At 37.9% G+C, this 19,125-nt stretch overlaps 1 protein-coding gene across 2 annotated transcripts in view; it reads left to right on the top strand.

The window, feature by feature from the left end:
* The first annotated feature begins 8,413 nt into the window (after positions 1-8,413).
* The window catches only part of LOC129769850 (LIM/homeobox protein Awh-like), a 108,395-nt gene continuing 97,683 nt past the window's right edge, over positions 8,414-19,125 (top strand). For both annotated transcript variants that reach the window (XM_055772346.1, XM_055772345.1), the window contains exon 1: positions 8,414-8,986. In XM_055772346.1, the coding sequence (XP_055628321.1) occupies positions 8,981-8,986 (6 nt within the window). In that variant the 5' untranslated portion in view covers positions 8,414-8,980. The remainder of the gene's footprint in view (positions 8,987-19,125) is intronic.

Genomic DNA, 19,125 nt, shown 5'->3' on the forward strand with positions numbered 1-19,125 from the left:
ATGCTATACATTACAATCCCATAGTCGGTATATGGTTTAAATTGATGAAAATTGGAAGCATTCCCATTTCCTCATACATTTGTTCTGTCCATTTGTGTGCTTTCCCGAACAGAGCTGTCAATAACGAGCAACTTATTGCAACGAAGCAACGAAGGGGAAATCATAAGATGTAACGTCTCCGTGAACAAAGAAAAAGAAGAAGAACGAAGGGGAATATTTGCCTAGAGTATAAACAGTGGATCTCGCTCGCTGTCATTCTTCGGAAGGAAATCGACTGAACAACATCGTTGCTTGTCGAGCTGGACGGCGAGGGATCGAATACCTTTCTCAAGGCAATGCGGTGGAGGAGTAATATTATGGAAAAAAGAAAAGTTCTCTAAGGGCCTCTTTGAAGATTAGAGACGAATGAACTGAAGATGTTTGGAGTCTCAAGCAAGGAAGGAAGGCAAACTTTCAGTATCTTTCGATGTCTCTGGCATTACAATCATTGCATCAAACTGACGCCATTGCATTAAGGTTCTGAGCTACACAATTGTGTAGGGAATCATCAAGCTAGGCTATCATCAGCTCACCAAAACAATAAATGTTCTGGAATTTTGTCAGTGATTTGGCTTCGCATGACAGTAGGAAAACTCTCTCCACAAAGGATGACAACTAAGCCAATCTAGACTGGCAATATTAACAGAAAAGACTTCTGTTGAGAAGAGCGCAAAACGGAAATAAGCATGTGTGTATATTTAGTTACTTCAAACCATCGATATATGAATATTTGTATGCATAAGTGCGTGCGCCATAGCTCGTGCGTAAAAATAGTGCATCTTCGCTACGCTGAAACCCATTTGTATCTGCTCCCATGTGCATTGACCCTGTAACGATGCAGCAATCGCCTATTTTTATGCTATGATTGACGATTGTTTGGTGTTGCAAATTATGCAGTCGTAATGATAAATATAAACAAGGACGAGAGATAGCGGGAGGGAAATATTTACGCTAGGGTATCAGTAATGAATCTCTGCTGAGGCAAATATTCAGCGTTTTTCCAAGCAGTTAACATTGTTTGTTTGATGTCATCAATGCATTGAGCTGACGCTATGGTGAAGCAGGTGTTAAGGATGTGCACCAAAAAATTATTTGGGGAATATTAAGTTATTCATTAAATTATATTAAGTTATTAATTTATTTGGGCCCACGTGCCAGTCACCAAACTGCTTTCAACTAGAATTGCATTTGCGCTAATCTTAATTATAATGAAGCAGTGCTACTCTTCTCGAGGTTGTTGAGATTAAAAGATAGAGTTTATTCCGTTTATTTAGTCACCTAGAAAATAAATGTCGTTCTGAAAATTTGTATATGATTTTGTTTCGCTTGCCAGTAGCTAAACTTTCTCCACTAAGGATAAGCATGTACTGTTCTGCGAGCACAAAAATGAATCATCAAACAATTATCGTCAAATGATTTTACAATAAAAAAACATTTCAAAGCGACCAAACTCGTAGAATGGTTATTTCAAAATTTTCGTAGTATTATAAAATAATATCCGCAGTTATAAACAAGCGGCTTGAATTAAACTACAGCGTAGTTCTACGTCAACAATGCGTCTTGGACACAACCTCCTATAATTTTTTTGTCTGTTGAATCAATACCAACACATCTAACTTCGGCAGCACATTCTGGTTCATTTACTTTGGAAGACAACCTTTCGTCTAATCGTCGTAACCTGATTTCTAGGTTTCTCGACGATACATTGAGGGAGTCCGTCGAATGCATCACACTTACACAACAGAATGACAGAACAGAGCATACCTTGGCTGAGAAGAGAGACATTAGTGGTCAGTGGGTAATTTCATCTCCTTTCATCTCTCTAGAGAACTGGAACTCATGGAGGAAGCTGGTCACTCATTCTGGGAATATATAAAAGGAGCTAGCATAGAAGGACGGACTCTCTTATTTGCTGGATCAAAATTTAAAACCGGCATACTGCGCGCACTCAATGGTGAGTAAATCAGTTAACATCAGCCTTCATCCATCCTGGCCATGTTCCGTTCCATTCACCGTGGAGAGGACCACATACCCAGCCAAGCCCGATTGGAAGCACACACACACACACACACTAATACACTTTACATGAATTCCAAATAAATATTGTAAGCACATTTTGAAACCCTTGTCATTATTTGAATGGTATTGCACAGTTTTCCCTTTTGTGTTGAGTGGCGTAGGAAATCATCAACGGTTCCCTAGACTTCGGACCTGGACATCGTCTTGTAGAGGGCACCTGGGTCGAGTGACCAGGTTCTTCGCGACGTCCGAACAATTAATAAGTTGTCTGTCTCCATCTCATGCTCTTCCGGGCAAGGAAGTGACACGGTTTTTTCATTTTTTTTATACCATCTGTTTATCTATTTAGGCTCATTAGCATTTTAGCTGTAACAGAGCCGGATTTAATCGTGTTCATTGTAATCGTAAATTACACAGTAGCCATTTAGGCGTAAGAGTATTCCTTCTGTTTCATTGTTCAGTTTGATCGAACAGCGGAGGCAATTGATATGATCATTGTTGTGTTATTAATAGCACAACATCCCGATGTTTCTTGTTGCAAGCAGAGCTTGCATGGATGGAAAGAGGCCAGGACTCCGATTGTGTATCGATCTCTATCGCTGATGATTGTGTGTGGACGTAGTTATTGTATAACAACACAAAAGGACTCTGAGTTTTGAACTCACGATCGATTGCTTGGTAAGCGAACGCGCAACCAATGTGGCTATGAAGACCTCTAATATGAATTGACAGTGAGAGATGTCAAACGGTGATTTTGCATGTCTAAAATGTTGCTTGAACGGCACAAAAGGTTAAAAAGGTCTTTTTTGCATCGAACCGTTACCGAGATGAACAACGGATTCACTACCTAAACGCAAAAAGTCGAATGCAAAGCCCCGTCAATCAGGAGCATCTACACCAAAATTCCATTATGACTACGCTCAGCCTCATATTGTTGTTCGAGTTTTAAATAATTCGGAAAATATCGGACGGAATGATTCACCCGCCTTATAGCCCTAGCTTTGCCCCTTCCTACTACCGTTTTGTCTTATATTCGAACATTTAATTTTTCAATGTAAATTTACTAAAATTTTGTGCTATAAATAATTGAATAATGAAAACACAGACATTCTTTGAGGTATAGGGTTCATTTTGGCATCATTTACAGGTATCGATGCAGCCTATAATTTATAATATTTCTCATTTGCAAAAAAGTGATGGTGAAAACCAATGATAAAATGTTTGCGTTTTCTTTAAAAAACAAGTATCTTTAATTTTTCAGTCTTTGTAGTTTATACAACTATTCTGTTTGTTGTTTCCATGTTAAGTGCTAGAAATGTCAAGAATCTACAATAAATGGATGAGAAATGATATTTTATTACGCATGATTCAAATAGGGAACACTTAATTTTTCAATGTGAATTTACTGAACTTTATTGTTTTAAATAATTTAGTAATCAAAACCCTGACATTCTTTGGGTTATAGACTTCATTTCAACATCATTTACAGGCATCGATACCGATATAGCGCGCAAAATGCAATTTTTTGCGAGTATAATATTTTTCCAAAAAAGCCTAGACTTTAATTCGATATAACGATCATATGGACCAAAATTTACATTTTACTTTTTATGTTATAAATCGATAAAGAATACCAAATCCTTTCAAACGACTGCGAAGTTTTATAGAAATGTGGAAAAATGACCCCGTAAAAGCTTCAAAACGGAATGGCGTAAGCGCCATTTCCACTGTGATGTGGCGCAAGTGCCATTTCCCTTATAATGTGACGTAATTTGAAATCTGATGCGATATGATTTTTAATCCGTTCTGATGGCATATAATGAACGAGAAGGGACAAAACATTTCAAATAACAACATCAATCAAGGGACAAAGCATCTTGACGATGTTCACTTACCTCACTTGCTCAATGTCTTTTTCGGATGAATTGAAGCTGAGAGTTGATCGAAGGGTAATGTGTAAAATCTCCATCGAAACGCATCTTATAACAAAACGCAGAAAATCCTCGCGTAAACTGTATTTGCTTCACATCGGATAATTTCGGACGGCATTATCTTATTCAACACGGATGTTTTCAATTGCATTTTGGATTGGAATAGAAGATGCTGTCAATAGTTATTACAATCGGGTTCTCAACTACGTTGGCCCGCTCGACACACGCTACAAAGACGGAAAATGTGTAGAGCTCTTCTCTCTGATGCTACCTCTTGCTCCACTCAACGGTGGCATGTTGTAGAAAATATTTGGAAACAGATTCTCCCATACTTTGACGGATGAACGCCAATCGGTTGTGGAAACAGCGATTAAAATTTAGTTTTTCACCATGAATATGTATTTGTAAATGAATTTTATTGTAGCCAAATGAAAAAGAATGCTCTATTGTATCCAAAAATCAAATTAATTTCGCGAGAGAGTATCATTGTGAGTAATGAGACACTGTTTAATGGCCATCAAAGCTTAAGTGTTCGGAATTTGAGACAAAACGGTAACATTGGTTTCGAACAACGCAGAATGCTTTGATTGCAGTACGCTTTACTCCAGAACCGGTTGTCAAAAATAATCTCAGGTTGTCAACATTCGGGTAAATATTACTTCCGGGTGAACGTTGCATTTGGGTAGCTGTAGCATTCGGGCATATGTTATATTCCATCAAACGGAATTCTATTGAATAGAATTGAATAGAATTCGAGAAAATGTGGTACAATCTTATAAACATATAGCAGATTGTTCAACATTCAACTTCAATCTGTTTTTTGCTGCTGATGTTTCGAGAAAACAGGAATTAGCTGTAATTCAAGAGAAAAAATATTATTTTAGAAGTTAACCCTTTATAAGGCCGTGGCAACTATATTGCCACCAACAAAAAATATTTTCCTCGTCGCACTTGGAATAGTCATATGAATAAAAACAAAATTTAGCTTTACTTTACTTCAATCGAGCAGTGAGATTAAGTTTTTACTACGTTTGGTACGAATAAAATTAACAACTAAGTATTTACTTTTCGAAAATGGATGTTGAGCTGATTTCGTATGAATAAAACAGCATTTATCAAGTATATACTTCGTGATTACCAAGTGTGCTCATGAGCATACTTTGGATCTGAAAACACATTCATTCGTTTTGATGTTATATCCGATTTATGTTCAATGCTGCTATCTTGCGCTTAAAGTTAAAAACGTTAACAATGTGGATTGATGGCATTGAGCTTCGTTTATTAGTTTAGGGAAGCGTCAACAAATTGATTAGTTTTCAGGCGGAATGAACACGTTTTTAAATTTAAATTATGAATGAAAAATGACCTTTCCATACCAAATTAGCATTCTGTTTAAATGAAGAACGCTTTTTTTGCAGGTGGTGAAAAAAATCTTGTACGAAAATTGTTTTTGCAGACAATTTTATATTAAAATAAAAAGGTTCAGTAACAATATTGGAAATGTGTAGACAAAGGGTTAAATAAAAGTCGGAAATATTTTTTTTTCTGTATTATAGTGATTTTCAACACATTTTGGCTGGTTCGTCACTTTTAACTTCCATTTTTGGAAGAATGTCGGGAGTGAGAATTGAACTCGTGACCTTGAGCGTGAGAGGTATGGAAGTACCCACTACGCCAGATCGCCTCCTCGGGAATAACTGTTTTAAGTAATTAAATAACATGATGTAAAAATTTTCATTCAAATTTTAACATTTGAAAACTGGCTTCGTGTCTTCTAATCTGATAGGTATTACACTAACGAGATTGGGACCCAAACTATAGTCCCTAATTGAAAGTCGCTACCAGACGTCGACACTATTCCTTTGTCATCGCGAATGCACGCTTTGTCCAAAAAAACGTTCTAAAACCAAACCTAAACAATCAGTTGACAGACATTTGACAAAGTAAAAACTATGTTCGGATTCGAACATGCGTTAAAATGAAATATGTAAAGTAAACTTTTATTCATACGGATTCAAGTAAATACTAAGAGAGTTTACTTGTTTACGGACAGACCAAGTAAATACTTTTTTTTATTCATACAGTCTATTATCTCAATATTTTACTTAACCAAAGATTTCTAAAAGTATCTGGTAATATTCTATTTTTTTAGGGTTACTTAAAATATACCATATTGATTTGGGAGATATTGTCATCTACAAAAACCGCGATTTCAGAGCGCCAGCAGAAAATTATGTTTAAATTCATTGAGAATGCAACAAGTTGATAAGTTTTCCACTGTAAGCGTTTTATTTAGGATCAACTTTGTAGGACCATACAGTTTTTTTAATAGAATAAAAGGAACGTTTTATGAAATATACAAATTTTCAATTTTTTTTCGCTGCACTAGAAAAATTGTGTTTGCATAAACAACGGCATTATTAAATGAGCTTACAAGGAAGCTGCAAATATATTGCCTCCAGTGTTTTTGGAGTGAACGGGCAATAGTAACTATATTGCCACCAATTTTTTTCAATTTTTGAAACAAATAGTTATTTTTTATCAAAGGTAAATATGTGTTCTTCCTCGTGTAAGGATTGTGTTCTTTGGCGTCGTTGTCTAACTTCTACTGCCTTCTAAAGGGTTAACCAAGATGGAACTGAGCTGGACTCTCCGAAAAAAAAAACAAATAACCGATATTCTAGTGTCTTATCTATTGCAGTCAATTCATATACAGATGAAGTTTTTATAGATGGCTTGAAAACAGAGCAGAAAACAGAAAAATATGGTAAGAACGAGCATAACTGGCATCAATTCTCCTCGTTTCCGATGCAGATGGCCAACGCTACGTTACGTTTCGATCTTTAATCGATTCCCAACGTCCGTTAGCGCGCGGTCGATATCTCAATCAACGAAATGAACTGCAAGGAAAAAAAAGCTTGTAATATTTCCATTTGACGGTTTTACAGGGCGTAGTCTTCCCTTCGCTCGTTCTTGCCAATATCGCTTGCAGCAGATGAACCTGATGAAATGCAACGTGTGCGAGCTAGCTGCTCACACATTGCCCAAAAGTGATGGCTCATGGTGATGGCGAGCAGAAGGGAAAATATTTGTCTAATAAATAAAAATCAACACCATTTGATTGAAGCGAGATGATAGCACCGCGGTGGCACCTGCTGTTCCGGAAAGCGCCTGGATGCGTCAGTCGGTGAATATTTGTCGATCGAGTGGGAAACGGGAGGAAAATATTTGAAGGAGGAAGACATACGAAGCTCGAAGCATTTGAAGCATTTTAAATACTAAGAACAGTTTTCTCAACTGCAGAAACATTAACATAATTACACTGTAAACCACTAGCAGCGAATTAATGCAATCATAAATCGAGATTCCTATCTATTTTTTTGGTAACTTCGTGCGCTATAATTCACACGCAATGCACATGGTTCGACAGATTGTTATGAGCAATGAATTTTTTTCCACCGAGAAACTAGTAAACTCCAATTAGAAATCACCCAGAAACAATAGCTTTTATGGCTTTCCTCGAACCACACATTTCAGCGAAGGAAACTGCTGGTTCGACAAACCCAACAACATACGAATAGTGCGTCTGTTTTGTTTCACCAGTTTTATGTTTAATAATAAAAATTCATCAACGTCTTCTAGCGCCAGCCGGCCCGTGGTCACCACCCGAATGGGCCTCTCATAATGATTTATTGGACAGTCTATGAGTCGATTAACGAGAGGCCTCCGGATGGTCTTTGAAATAAGCTTTTGGTTTTTATCGTACCTCACTGCTCTATAAAGCTTTGCGAAAACAATCGTAAACGCAATTACGCTCTTTAAAATGATGTTAAAGATTGTGCTGAAACCTTGTTTTTTTATTTTCTCTCTTTGTGGAAGCATAATTATCACATAAAGTAGGGGAGAAATGTATTATGCTGCAACTTAAACTTCATCCCAAGTGATGAGTGAGATCTTTAAATAAAACTTCAAGCAATCAGCGGTTTAGCTTATACAACATATAATATTAAACTCCATCTGAGAGGGGGCGTGGCTTGTTCAGTTTCCATGACGCCCTGCTGCAATATAACTTAATGTATGCTTGCTTATATACAACACTCATGCTCTCCCATAAACACCACCGGGAAAATTGAGCGTGAGTAAAAGCTTCTCGAGATCAGTTGAGAGGATATATTCTCTCTGGTCGTTGTCAAAAGGATATTATAAACAAAAAGTTAAACTTCACCGTGAACAATAAACTCTGGCTCCATCAGCTGATGTTTTGTTTTCGCATGGGCATGAGTATCCTATATCGGGATGCTGACTGGATTCGGTTAAACTTGAGAGGAAAGCACAAAGCACAAAGCAAGGAATTCCAGCAGATCATTGCATGGAGAGCAAAACGGGTGAGAGAAACCATCCCATCGACCAGTCCCAAACAAATAACGGTCCAGACTGGACGTGTGTATTTTTCTCTCACGCCAAAAAAAACGAGCTTTTTTCTTCCCCGTAGCTCTCTAGTCATAATAGGTGTTCGTCGTCGCGTGCGTGTGAATCTTGCGATCCATTGCGTCGAATTGCCACCGGTGAGTTCGACGTACGCTCAAATCGATTAGGCCAAGAGCCTCCGAGTCCGCGCGTATGTGCGCCATCACCGGGCGATCGATATGGGAAAATTGTGCTAAGAAACGTCCGATAGGAGTGGAGAAATTGATTGCAACTGATTGAATCCAGATGAAAATGGAGATGCTGGAACGAGTCGGCGCTTGATGTGATTTTAATTGATTTAAGGAGAATTTTAATGAGTGAAAGAGCGCTCCAGTTGTCCGCAGTGGTGTTGTGTGCTGTGAAACGGTTTCAGTGGCCGGTGGGAAACATGGGCTGTGATAAAACAATTATGTCCGGCAAATTGTCGTCTTTGGAAGGCATTACTAAATGAGTTTTCGTGCTGGGATGGAAGCATTCGGATTCGATGGGAGAGCATCTATGGAATAAAAGTGGAAAAGCAGAAAATGAAGGTGAGTTTGGTTTGCCGACGGCTTTTTGAAACCGCTGTTTTGGGCGAAAATAAAAAATTAATACTTCAGGCTTCCGGAATTTATCACTCATGCAAAATTGCAGTATTAATGTAACTCAAAAATATGTAAGGCCTTCTACACATTGGGCAACCGCAACCCGATCTATGTTGGCGATGTCAATCACATCTCCAACTCAGCTTTGCACATTGAGGCAACTCAAACGCGATGAAATCGTTATGTTTTCATCCGTCATTATAAATTGGATAATCGAGATAATCGTATGAAGATCGAATTCGGATTTTTTAATGAAATTTTTCATAACACGAGCGAAAAGAAAACAAAATCAATTAATCTTGCAAATAATATTAAATTGAATATATATGAGACTTTTTATAACTCTAAAATGGAATCAAAGTGAACAGCTTTAAAATATACAATTTGCATTATAGCAGAAACATCTGCTCATGTGGCATTCCCGGATAATTTCCTTCCGAAAATGCTACAACTAATATAACAAATAACAATTGAATTTCGTCTGAAATGTTTGAAATTCTGTATAATATACCGAATGGATAATGATGATAAGATTTTATATAATATAAATTTTATGAAATGGGTTCTCACATTCGTTTATTTAGTCTGAAGGCCCCTGATACATGCGTAAACATCGAAATCAATAACGGAGATTTGTTCTAAGGTTCTTTTCACTAACGCTATATTACCCATTACATTAGATTTCCAATGCTTTGAGAAACTCTCCTATGGGTCTCCGTGCACACATCAATATTTTTTTTCAATTTAGTATTGATCTCTCATAACCCGGAGTGATTAAATGTTTTGTATCTTCGTGTAAATGTCCAATACTCATTAAGACCAGTCGCTACTACTAAGCACAGTGAAATTGTTATTTCGTAATAGCAAGGTCAGCACTCCCGCGGTGGAACACATTCAACCGCCGGGTCCCCCAAGCCGGATATTATGATATCGGAGGAAAAATTGATGGAAAAGGCACAGAAGTTGAAGCTGCAGACGAAGAGATTTGCCGAGAAACGTAAATTTAGATTCGTTGACGCTCAGAAGGAAGATATGCCGCCGGAGTACATACGCAAAAATTATACGCGACAACGGTGAAATCACCAGTCGGTAGTATCGCCACGATAAGCGGGTTTATTTGGGTGCGCTGAAATATTAGGCTGTCAAAAAAGTCCTGCGGTATTTCCGCGAGGTGTCGTTGTAAGCGCGTAGTTCTAGTTGTATTCATTGTATCGAGTCATACTATAGCTTGTTGGAAAGATATTTTTGCGCGCTATAATATAGTCCTTGACAGTGTTTTGTTTGGTTAAGTCATTCGTGAGTTATAGTGTCGCAAATATGGAGCAAAATAAAGAGAAAATCCGACATATTTTACAGTACTACTATGACAAAGGCAAAAATGCATCTCAAGCTGCCAATAAAAGTTGTGCAGTTTATGGACCCGATACAGTTTCCATTTCCACCGCACAACGATGGTTTCAACGTTTTCGTTCTGGTGTAGAGGTCGTCGAAGATGCGCCACGCTCCGGAAGGCCTGTCGGCGAAAATTGCGACAAAATCGCTGAATTAGCCGAGAAAGACCGGCATAGTAGCAGCCGTAGCATCGGCCAAGAGCTGGGGATAAGTCATCAAATCGTTATTAATCATTTGAAGAAGCTTGGATTCACAAAGAAGCTCGATGTATGGGTGCCACACACGTTGACGCAAAAAAACATCTTTGACCGTATCGACGCATGTGAATCGCTGCTGAATCGCAACAAAATCGAACCGTTTCTGAAGCGGATGGTGACTGGCGATGAAAAGTGGGTCACTTACGACAACGTGAAGCGCAAACGGTCGTGGTCGAAGCCCGCTGAAGCGGCTCAGACGGTGGCCAAGTCCTCATTAACGGCCAGGAAGGTTCTGCTGTGTGTTTGGTGGGATTGTCAAGGAATAATCTATTATGAGCTGCTTCCCTATGGTCAAACGTTCAATTCGGACCTGTACTGCCAACAACTGGACCGCTTGAAGGTAGCACTCATGAAGAAGAGGCCATCTTTGATAAACAGAGGCCGCATTGTCTTCCATCAGGACAACGCCAGGCCACACACTTCTTTGGTGACGTGCCAGAAGCTCCGGGAGCTCGGATTGGAGGTTCTTTTGCATCCGCAGTATAGTCCGGACCTTGCACCAAGTGACTACCACCTGTTTTTGTCCATGGCGAACGAGCTAGGTAGTCAGAAGCTAGCCACAAAAGAGGCCTGTGAAAATTGGCTATCCGAGTTTTTTGCCAATAAGGAAGCGAGCTTCTATAACAGGGGTATTATGAAGTTGGCATCTCGTTGGGAACAAGTCATCGAACAAAACGGCGCATATTTGACTTAAAACAGATGATTGTAACTAATTTTATGAACAAATGAAAATTCAAAAAAAATACCGCAGGACTTTTTTGACAGCCTAATATATGCCACACGCAGTGATGAAGTTGCTGGAAAATATACCAATGCCATGGGAACAGATCCGCGAAGTTCCTGTGCTTTATCACATAATGGGAGCGTTTACGTTCGTCAATGAAATACCCTGGATTATCGAGCCGGTCTATATTGCCCATTGGGGAACGATGTGGATTATGAGGCGTCGTGAGAAGCGAGATCGACGTCACTTTAAGCAGATGCGTTTCCCTCCTTTCGATGATGAAGAATCTCCGTTGGATTACGCAGTTAGCGTGTTGGATGTTGAGCCATTGGAGGCTATTCGAATTGAGCTAGATGAAGAGGAAGAGTAGAGTGTGTGCGGGTGGTTTTATGAACATCGGCTGCTGACTGGAACTCCGTACGTGATTGGGTCTACATATAGTAAATGGAATTGGACATTACCACAATTGCTTTGTCTCCCAGGATGAATTTACCTAAGAATGTATGAACCGTCAATATTTGCTAAAAGAACTAAAGGTTCGTTGATAACAATGGACATCAATAATCACAGTGAACTTCGGAAAAGAACTTCCAGTGGAAACCGTGCTCGCTGCACAAGTTGACCCGTCCAGCAGTCTCCCCGTTCCAACACGGTTTGCATACTGTATAAAAAACTTAAATTTCATTCGTGCTTCTGTTCCAATTTTCTAAACACTGTTTTTCATTACCACTGACAAATATTGAAACTGAACGAACGCAGAAATTAAAATATCAACAGAAATTGAACGAAAAGGTTACCAACATATATCGCGCGCGACTCGACATGCTAGGTTTAATCGAAAAAGTTGGTCCGACCTAAGTTGCCAGTTGCCTAGTGTGTGTGCTCCCATTTGATTACACATGCTCTCAACTTTTTTGCGACATTCGTTAAGTTGGTTTCCAACCTAGGTTGTCTAGTGTGTAAATGGCCTAAGGATACTAGAAATCTTATTTCTATAACTACATTTATTAGATCACAAGTTTACAAACAGTCTTACATAGTTGAATTTACATTAAATATGAATCAAAAGCATCAGTGGTTACATTGTTGGCTTCCGATACTAAATTTATGTAAGTTATAAATTTTTTAAACCCTTTATCGCTTATGCTTTTTATAGGTTCCGGTACGCTTAAACTGTAAAAAGTTAGTCTTCTACTCAAGTAATCAAAATTACAACTCTACTGCATAATGCAAACTTTTGTTCTAAATCTTCTACCCTGCACCGCAATATTGGCAGTTTGGATTAGCTAACCTATTTTGTCAGAACACTAATGTTGCATGTGGGATTTTGCGGTTCACAAGGATAATAAGCTGGTTACTCTTTTATTGATAACTATGTGGATCGAACGTGTTTCCAGTCTATTGTATATCCCTTGAAAGTGGTGATGATTTTCCATCATTATTCGAAAAGAATTCACAAAGGCAGTAACATTTGGGTCCGAGACAAGCCTATTCAGAAGTAATGCTTTTCATTTTAGCATTCGTATTTGCAGATTAGGTCCTTCTTCTTTTTCGTCGGAAGCGCGAGTTGTTCCATAGAAACTCTTGTTGGGTATCTGGACCATAAGAACGTTAGGAATACTACACTTGCAAGAAACAGTGTTTAAAGTTTGTAATGGTTAGGATGACCAAACATACCGTGTTTAACAATTTATGTTCTGTTGTAGTATGCAATTTGCTCGGAAACCCGTGCCTCAAACTTTGGTTGCTTTTTACTAGATCGGTTAGTGACTTGTCATACACTTGTTGTTTTTTTTTTGATAATTTTGATAGAATTCTTCAAAGGAGAGAAGAATTTTGGCTAGTAAGGTGTAAATTATTCCCAAAACTCTAGTTGATTCAGGTGAAACATAGTATGCTAAAACTTTGCAGGCGGCAGTTTGATGGTTTGAGGAAGGCCTAGTTTAGGTAGCTTACCATTAACACGAACGAACAGTCAGAAGTGCAACAAAGTACTTCAGAATCATTTACTTCTGTTTTTACATTACTGTTTGCCGCGATAATAGGGTAATTTGACATCAATTCATGAAATCCGGAAGGTCATGGCATGGTTTATTGGTTCGGATTCTGGACTGGTCAATTCGGATTCGTCGGATTCTTTTTTACCAAATCAAAACCCTGTCAAGAACTTATGAGGAGTGATCGTGCGAATAGTAGATGCAGCTTACAATCAGTGTGAGTGATTTGAAGAGCTTAAACGAGCAGTTTCCTTTGCGTAGAACGAGATACACACTACAACATGGCGCAGCTTGGTCGTAACCACCCCGAATGCGTTGTTTGAACTGATCGAGAACTAAAAATGACCTACGAATTGTGATTCATATGAAATTGACTTATTGTGATTCATATGAAATTGACGTTAATTTTGTAAAGGAGTGAGAGTTTTTCCATCTGGTTCGATAGTTATGAAACACTGGAATTTTAGTTTTATGAATGTTTCGCGCCTGAACACAACAATAAAGTTCAAAAGGCCAGTCTAATAAATGAAGATAGTTGTTATATACTACACTATATACTTCAATTCTACCGATTTCTTACATATCTCCGAAAACACAGAAAAATGGAGTGGTTTTATAGTAATGAAACGCAGTGCAGATGAACATATTTTGTTTGATTTTTTTTCTCTATTATAGTGACTTTCAGCACATTTTGGCTGGTTCGTTACTTCCATTTTTGGAAGAATGTCAGGAGTGAGAATTGAACTTGTGACCTTTAGCGTGAGAGGTATGAATGTTACCATCCTCCTGATAGATACCAGATATATGTATTGTTTTATTTGCGGAAAGTGTTTTCTAACTTTAAGGGGATGAATAAAAAATTAAATTGTTCTTTTAAAATCAAAAAACGATGAAACGTTATGAATCTTCGACTTCATTTTCTGATTTGTAACGAATACATTTTTTTTTGTCCACAGCTGCATGTCCTTTGCCAGCCAAAGCTTTTTTTTTGAATTTTGGAATATTTCACTAGTGGACAAAAAATATCAGAAAGAAATATACAGATACATACAGAGATATTTCTGTTTGAATGAAAAATTATCTCTTCATATTTGATGTCAAATAATTTAATAAATAATAATGGCACCACAAATCGAAAAGTAGTTTCAAGAACTACAATAAATATTGAATAATGCTAATTTGTTGATTTGAAGAAAAAAATTATTCGAATTTTTGGCATCGATCAAAAACAGGTTTTTTGCAGTGTTTTAGAACTCCAATTTTTGTTCTGTAATTTTGAAAATATTGCTATAAGTTTTAATATTTGCAAGTGAATTTCTAGAATAGTGAATCTTCTACATTCCTGTGGAAGTTTCATCAAAATGAACGATTTGTAATTTTCGTTTTCATGAGCTATTGGGTAAGATATTTACAAGAAGTTATGATACTCGAACATATACGTTCGTATTTCCACATATACACACACTCCACATAAAAAAACTCATGGGGACGAAAATTACAAATCGTTCATTTTGGTTGTTATATATTGTAATATTTTTCCAGGAAAAACTAGCTCATTGGCTTCAATTTGATATATTGATCATTTGAATCGGTCCAGCAGTTCAAAAGATATAAATTTTTGAAAAAAGGGGAAGAAATAATTTTTCGGACCATCGGTTAACTTTGAAAAATTATAACTTAAAAACAAAAAAACGCCTCTATGATTTTTGGATATGTTATGTAAGAAAAACCTCAGCTTTCAAGAATAAATATTGAAAAAAAGCGCTCTTGGTCTCGAGACCATGTAAACTAATAAAACTAATGCAATCAATAATTACGAAAACAAACTCCAATTTTTTTTGGAAGCGTAATATTTTTTCAAAGAAGATTTTCTGGATTCAACTTGATGTGTCGATCATCTGTACCGTTCCAATAGATTAATTGTTATGCATTTTTGAAAACATGTGATTTTTGGGAAAAAAGAGAAAGTATTAATTTGTCGAACCACTCTAAAATTAAAATGGCCATGCTAAAGAAAAATTTAAAAAAAAGTACCAATATTTACTGATTAGAGACAAAACTATCAATTTTCATGTAAATCCGTGAACCACTATAAGAGTTTGGCAAGGAAATAAAACGTAGAAAAATGCAGAAAATACAAAGTTTCAAACTCTGAGTTCGTTATTCACAAAATAACAAAAATGTCACTTGGTACGCTCTGATCTAATGCTGATCATTTTAACGCAAGTTTGATCGACCATCAAAATACAAGTATTGGCCTGAACTTGCCGTACAACTTCCTTTCACGGATTTTGGCAACCAGATGTTGTTATTGGGATGATTGCTACAAATTCGCCGATCTGTACTGTAAGCCTCAGTGAGCCTTGTCACCAAATCACGCCCAGAATTTTCGTGGACTGATTTTCGCTTATTGTTTCCGGTTATATGTTCAACTTCAATATTTGTTTTGATTCGTATATTCCAATGTCAGTTTAACCAGGTATTATTTGAGCAACAGTGATTTACACTTTTTATTTTTAGAAATTTCAGAGCTCTCGTGGACATTTCTCATGATCATGTTGGTTTTCCACCGGGAGAGTAACAAAAAAAATTATCGCATTCCATCATCGATAACTTTTAAATGTGTGTATCAATCCTGATTTTCACAACTGAATAAACGATACTTCCTAACCAGGAAGCTATCAATAAATTCTCGTTGGGACACCTAGAAGCGCTACAATAAGCAATAAGCAATGCGGCCGAACATGAGCTGGAGCAGACATTATCTCCTGTTGTATTCCTCAGATGTTGCTCTGAGCTCTGGCTATTCCTTGGTTCCGGTCTGCGAAACATCGGATCGATTCGAGGATCGCCAGATTACCAGTCGTTACGCTGTCGTAGGAATCTCGCAACTCATCTTATCTCGTAACTTAACTTTCGACCAGATACTCAAGGGTCTTTTGGAGAAAATCTTTGTCCACAGACTCTTATGCTCATAACAAACACAATCACTTCAGTAAGTTGCTATTTCTGACAAGGCATAACACTTCATTAATAAGTATTAGAACGACTGTCAATTGTTTCTAATATGTTTTTGTTGGCGAAAAAATGTTCTCATGTCGGCGATGAATTCAACATCCGACGTTTGTTTCCCTGAGTGAGCCATATATGAAGTTGAGAAACAAAACATCTGGAAATGGTGATGATTAGGAGGTGATACCGCAACCCAAATCATCTCATCCTTTAAATCCCAAACATCGGTTCTTATCTGTTTAAATGTAATGACATTTGGCCTGGATAGATAAATTCTTAATCTAATCTACTAATCTCTTAATCTACGTATGCGATACAATCTTAGGCGCGATATCTCTTTGTGGTGCCCTAAATATACCGTTACATTTTATGACATATTATAACATTCCACCATTCCATATTATAGCGAAGTGTTTTCTCAATACATGATCGACTCGATGTCCTAAGTCAACTCAAAAGAAAAAGTTCCAGCAGGATGGTGACGTCAGATCATTGATTTCGGATTGTTGCCACGTGTTCGCTTTCGTGCTTTTTTAATTAATGATTTACACTTGATGACTTCGAACCGATTACAGCTGCACTCGGTGCAACCGGTCCACAATAACAAATTTTCACACGATCTTCGAACCCGTGTACCTGTAATTTATCAGCAAGTTTTGTGTATTGTTATACCCTCAGCTAACAGTCAAAAGTCATCCAGATGATAATTTCAAAACACTGCACTCAGTTTAGGGATCACATTCCCCAATGTAATAAACACGAGATTTTATAGATCCGATTTTGTGTAAAGGATGACCATCGTTACGTAATCGAATTTGAAACAAAACGGAAGCCCAAACTGCTACGGTTTGAATCTTGAACATGGAACGAAACTCGATACCCGGGCCTGTCAAATCCATTGATAAGATACCGGTGCGGTTCGGAGCCAGAGAAACAGAACGATCGATTCATTCGGAGAGACAATCCACGAGAAGAGAGAAAAAAAAAGATAAAACAGCATTTTTTGGATAAATTATATGACGTTTAGCTTTATTAACATTGAACTGCTCGCTTCGGTTAGAGCTGGGAAAATATCTTCTTTCGGCGCGGATCGCTTCTACCTTTGAGACCCCTTCGAGGTTTATCCGAGTTAACAACTGCTCGTCCGATGAAAAACGAAATCGGTAATATTTCAACGGTTTTATTGATATTAACATATTTCGTTGTTTATTATCCAGCTTTATTGTCGACTCGCATGTTTTCGCCCGGAGATAACAGTGAAAATTTTAGCCACCTCCACCCGGGGTGGTATGGGCTTTGTTATGATGTGGGTTCTTCGTGTGGTTCCCACAATGTTTCAGCAAACTGCCCTCGGCCAGTTCGATACACTTCGAGCGGTATCGGGAACGGTACGCTGCGATCATTAATCATGTCGGTACCCAAATTCAGCGTGAACGATCTCACAAACATGAGCAACTCAATTTTTTCGTACCTGGGCAAATAAAAAAAACGGCAATCGATCACGTCATGCACAAGGACGTCTATTTTGACGGTGGAAGATGAGAAATCAATCAATTCGCAAGTGATGGGATTGTTTTTTTTTGCATTCTTCAGGTAAGTCTTAGCGGTTTGGTGGTAGAATCGAATTCATTTGAAGATGCGTGGATTGTTATTTAAGCGTTGAAAGACGAACCCAAATTATTGTCGCTCATGTACAACGTTTACGTAATTTCATCTTTTTGTTGTGAAAACCGAGTAGAACTCTACTTTATGGATGTGTAGAATGACAGGATGAAAATCGGAAGATAAACGCTTCCATTGAAATCTCTGCCATTCTTTTTTGTCTCTCTTGCATCGGCGGTTTTTTTCTACCATAAAGTTGTCGTTCACATACAGGTTCTGCTATGTATCCCGTACCCTACCATTATGCAGCGAAATATGAGTTATGAGCCGTGAAAAAATCTTCGGCGAAACTTTATCATCGATAGGTGGAAGCGAGCTCACCACCGGTCGGTATCTTCCCTCTTGGGACCGTTCGAAGGCGGATCGGTATATAACTATATACGACAGCCAACAGAAAACAGAATAAACCGACTAAATCTTTCAGCCCACTGAAACGTTTCGAAAGATCATCATTATTATGAGTATGATTACGGGGAGGAAAATCATTAAGAAGCTATTAAGTAAAGACCAAGCCGGTTGGGGCTGGCGAGCAACTACTGAAGTTTTGCGCTTCATCTGTCTGGATTAGTGATGTGATAAATCTGCTTCCAAAGCATGATAAATCGCGGCTACTGATAAAAAAGGCTCCTCTTCAAAGTGCTGTTTTCGGAAGCAGGTCGCTTTGTTTGACAGTTGCTCACCCGAAATTTATGGCAGCAATGTGTAGCTAATCGTCAATTAATCACGCATAGTGGCCGTTACGTGAGAGGTCACATTGGATCTATTGGGAAAAAGTGGATACATACCCACATCGGGTTATATGTTCCATGTTGTTCTGGATTATGCATATGAATTGTATCAACTTCTATCTCAATTCTCTTATTCTACCGATTATCTTTTTCGAATAAAAGGTAAAAAAATCCATGAAAATTATCAATCCTGTTTGAAGGTAATTGAAACACGCTTCGATTATATAGAATCCAATATCGTTGTCAAGAGAATTGAGAGTTCAGAGAATTTCAGAAATGCAAAGAGAAGTTTGTATGATATGATACACAATTC

Source organism: Toxorhynchites rutilus, chromosome 2, assembly GCF_029784135.1.
Source record: "Toxorhynchites rutilus septentrionalis strain SRP chromosome 2, ASM2978413v1, whole genome shotgun sequence".
Taxonomy (NCBI): Eukaryota; Metazoa; Arthropoda; class Insecta; order Diptera; family Culicidae; genus Toxorhynchites; species Toxorhynchites rutilus.